The 2,500-nt window shown below is 38.2% G+C and overlaps 1 protein-coding gene across 3 annotated transcripts in view; it reads right to left on the bottom strand.

Moving 5' to 3' along the window:
* sept8a (septin 8a) overlaps positions 1 to 2,500 on the bottom strand; it is a 35,169-nt gene that overhangs the window by 6,986 nt on the left and 25,683 nt on the right. For all 3 annotated transcript variants that reach the window (XM_046867673.1, XM_046867671.1, XM_046867672.1), the window contains one exon: positions 1,820 to 1,952. In XM_046867673.1, the coding sequence (XP_046723629.1) occupies positions 1,820 to 1,952 (133 nt within the window). The remainder of the gene's footprint in view (positions 1 to 1,819; positions 1,953 to 2,500) is intronic.

Genomic DNA, 2,500 nt, shown 5'->3' with positions numbered 1-2,500 from the left:
TGCTGCTCAGAGCTGCTACATTTACATTTATGGCTTTTTTGGCAGGTTTGAGGGTTGGAGGCCTTGCTCAAGTGCCCAGCATTGGAGCTAAGTGGTGCTTGGATTCAAACTCCTGACCTTCTGATCCAAAGTCCTAAAACTTCTAACACTCCCTAAGTTCTAACTCCTAAACAGAAGCTCAGAGTCCTCAGTGTTTAGTTTCAGTCATAGTTCCTCATCCCCAGTGCAGTTAAACCTGTTAGCCTGGTGTGTTAGCATATGCAAAGTAGTGGACGAGCAGAAAAGAAAACACCACAAACATGTCAAAGATCAAAAGATTCTTCTTTCATCCATGAAGGAAGCAAATTTGTGTGATGTAAATATTCGTGGCTGAAAAGTCAAGTGATGGAAACATTGAAGAATATAATGAATTTAGATAAAAGGTATGTATGAACCTCACAGTGAAACAATTGCCTCTGTATTCAGTGCTTTTTATTATCTCTGTACTTACAAAGAAGTTAAATCCATTTCTATACACACCACTGAATGTGTAAGGAGTAAAAATGAGCTGTAATGCAGAACATTACTACTGGTATGAAACATTAGACAGGGTGGAGAGGTATTGAGCAGTACGTGTCTTATACTGCATGTGAGTTAAAGGAAATGTAAAAACACCTCAATTCAACACTGAGGAATTTGTAGATATGTAAAAATTATAAAATGTAAAAAAAAAAGATTAAACTAAATACAAACTAAATTCAAAACAATACATACACCATTAAAAAAATGACTAAAACCAAACTAAATTAAATACAAAATGAAATTGCACAAAATAAATTAATAATTTAAAGTGTTAATATCCCTGTTCTACCAAGAGTGCGTACAGAGTGAGCAGAGGGCTGCTGCAGTTCCAGGTTTGACCACTAGGTGGTAACTCTACAGTCTAGAGCAGGTCTGGGCAATTAGTTTCTACTCGGGGTCACATGAAAAATCTGAACTGTGTTGGAGAGCCGAACCAAAGATAACTTGTAATGAATTCTGCTCAATATTAATTTTCTCCCATTGTAAAAAGCAGTAAATTATATATGTTGATAAGCTGCTAGTAAGTAAAGTAATAAAGCGAGTGAAGCAAGTAATAAACAGTTTAAAACAAAAAAACATCACTGTTTCATTTTATTTAGAACTTGTTAATCTTCACAAATACTGAAAAGGTGTTTTTCAGTATGTTAAAGATAAGCAACTGAACAACTTTATACAAAAAGCAATAAGTGCTTTCGATGTTTTCAGGTTATTTTACTTGTTTAGTGAGAAAAATCCTGTCTGTCTTGGGCTTAAACAAGTGCACTGAAATCTGGCTGAAGGTCTGAGGGGGCCGTAAAAAGCCCAGGTCTGGTGTAGAGGTGAGAGGAGCAGTGAGCACGCGGCACGCTGAGCTCACATCATCTACACTGTCACACACTGAACATGTCAAATAAACACTTTTAATTATTCATATACATGAAAATGTCAATTGAATCTAAAATGTATGGATTTGTGAAAGAACTTTATGAAGATTTTTTTGAAGGGTTTGTTGAATGTTGGTCTACATGATGAGTTTATTAAAATTCATGGTGCTGATTTTCTGACATTTAGAGAAAGAAAATTCATCTATAGTGTGTTAAATTCCTGCTTTATCTCGTGTTCTGTGTAAATGCAGGTGGAAACATCAGAGTTTAGTAAAGACCTGAAGGACCTGGAGAACGTTTTCATCCGGGAACGTTGCAGCACCAGACTCAGGGTTTTAGCATTTATTTTCACATTGTAACGTGTAAATAAAAGCAAAAGTCATCTGACTGCTCACCTCTCTCTCCCTCTCCTTCAGCTCCGCCTCTGTCTCCTTCACTTTATTAACAAACATCTGCCTCATCTCCTCCTCCTTACGCTGAAGATCCCCGAGGAACTCTTTCCTCTTAGCCTCATAGGTCTCCTGTAGACTACAGAACACACACACACAAACACACACATTATACCCTGCATGTATACTGAAATAAACTAACACAGAGTAGAAAACATCTGGATTAGACATGTTTACATCTGTAGAAATTAAGGGCTCCATGCAGCTGTCACTAATAAACTACTTCCTGTTTGTCAGATTCATTTACACAACAGATACATGAGACAGATGGAGCTGATCTTCAGCCAGAGATCAAATGTGTTCCAGAAGCTTTCTCTGCATAATCCTTTACACGTCAGGGAGCAGAGTGATGACGTGCAGCGTAATGATGACGTGCAGTGAAAATGATGACGTGTGCAGTGTTGATGTGCAGTGAAAAATTATGCCGTGTGCAGTGATGATGTGCAGTGATAATGATGATGATGTGCAGTGATGATGATGTGTGCAGTGATGATGTGCAGTGATAATGGTGCTGTGTGCAGCGCCGATGTGCAGTGAAAATGATGCCGTGTGCAGTGTTGATGTGCAGTGAAAAATTATGCCGTGTGCAGTGATGATGTGCAGTAATAATGATGCCGTGTGCAGTGA

The sequence above is a fragment of the Silurus meridionalis genome, chromosome 15 (genome assembly GCF_014805685.1).
Source record: "Silurus meridionalis isolate SWU-2019-XX chromosome 15, ASM1480568v1, whole genome shotgun sequence".
Lineage (NCBI taxonomy): Eukaryota > Metazoa > Chordata > Actinopteri > Siluriformes > Siluridae > Silurus > Silurus meridionalis.
Note: the sequence above shows the minus strand (reverse complement) of the source record. Positions and strands in the feature narration are given on the sequence as shown.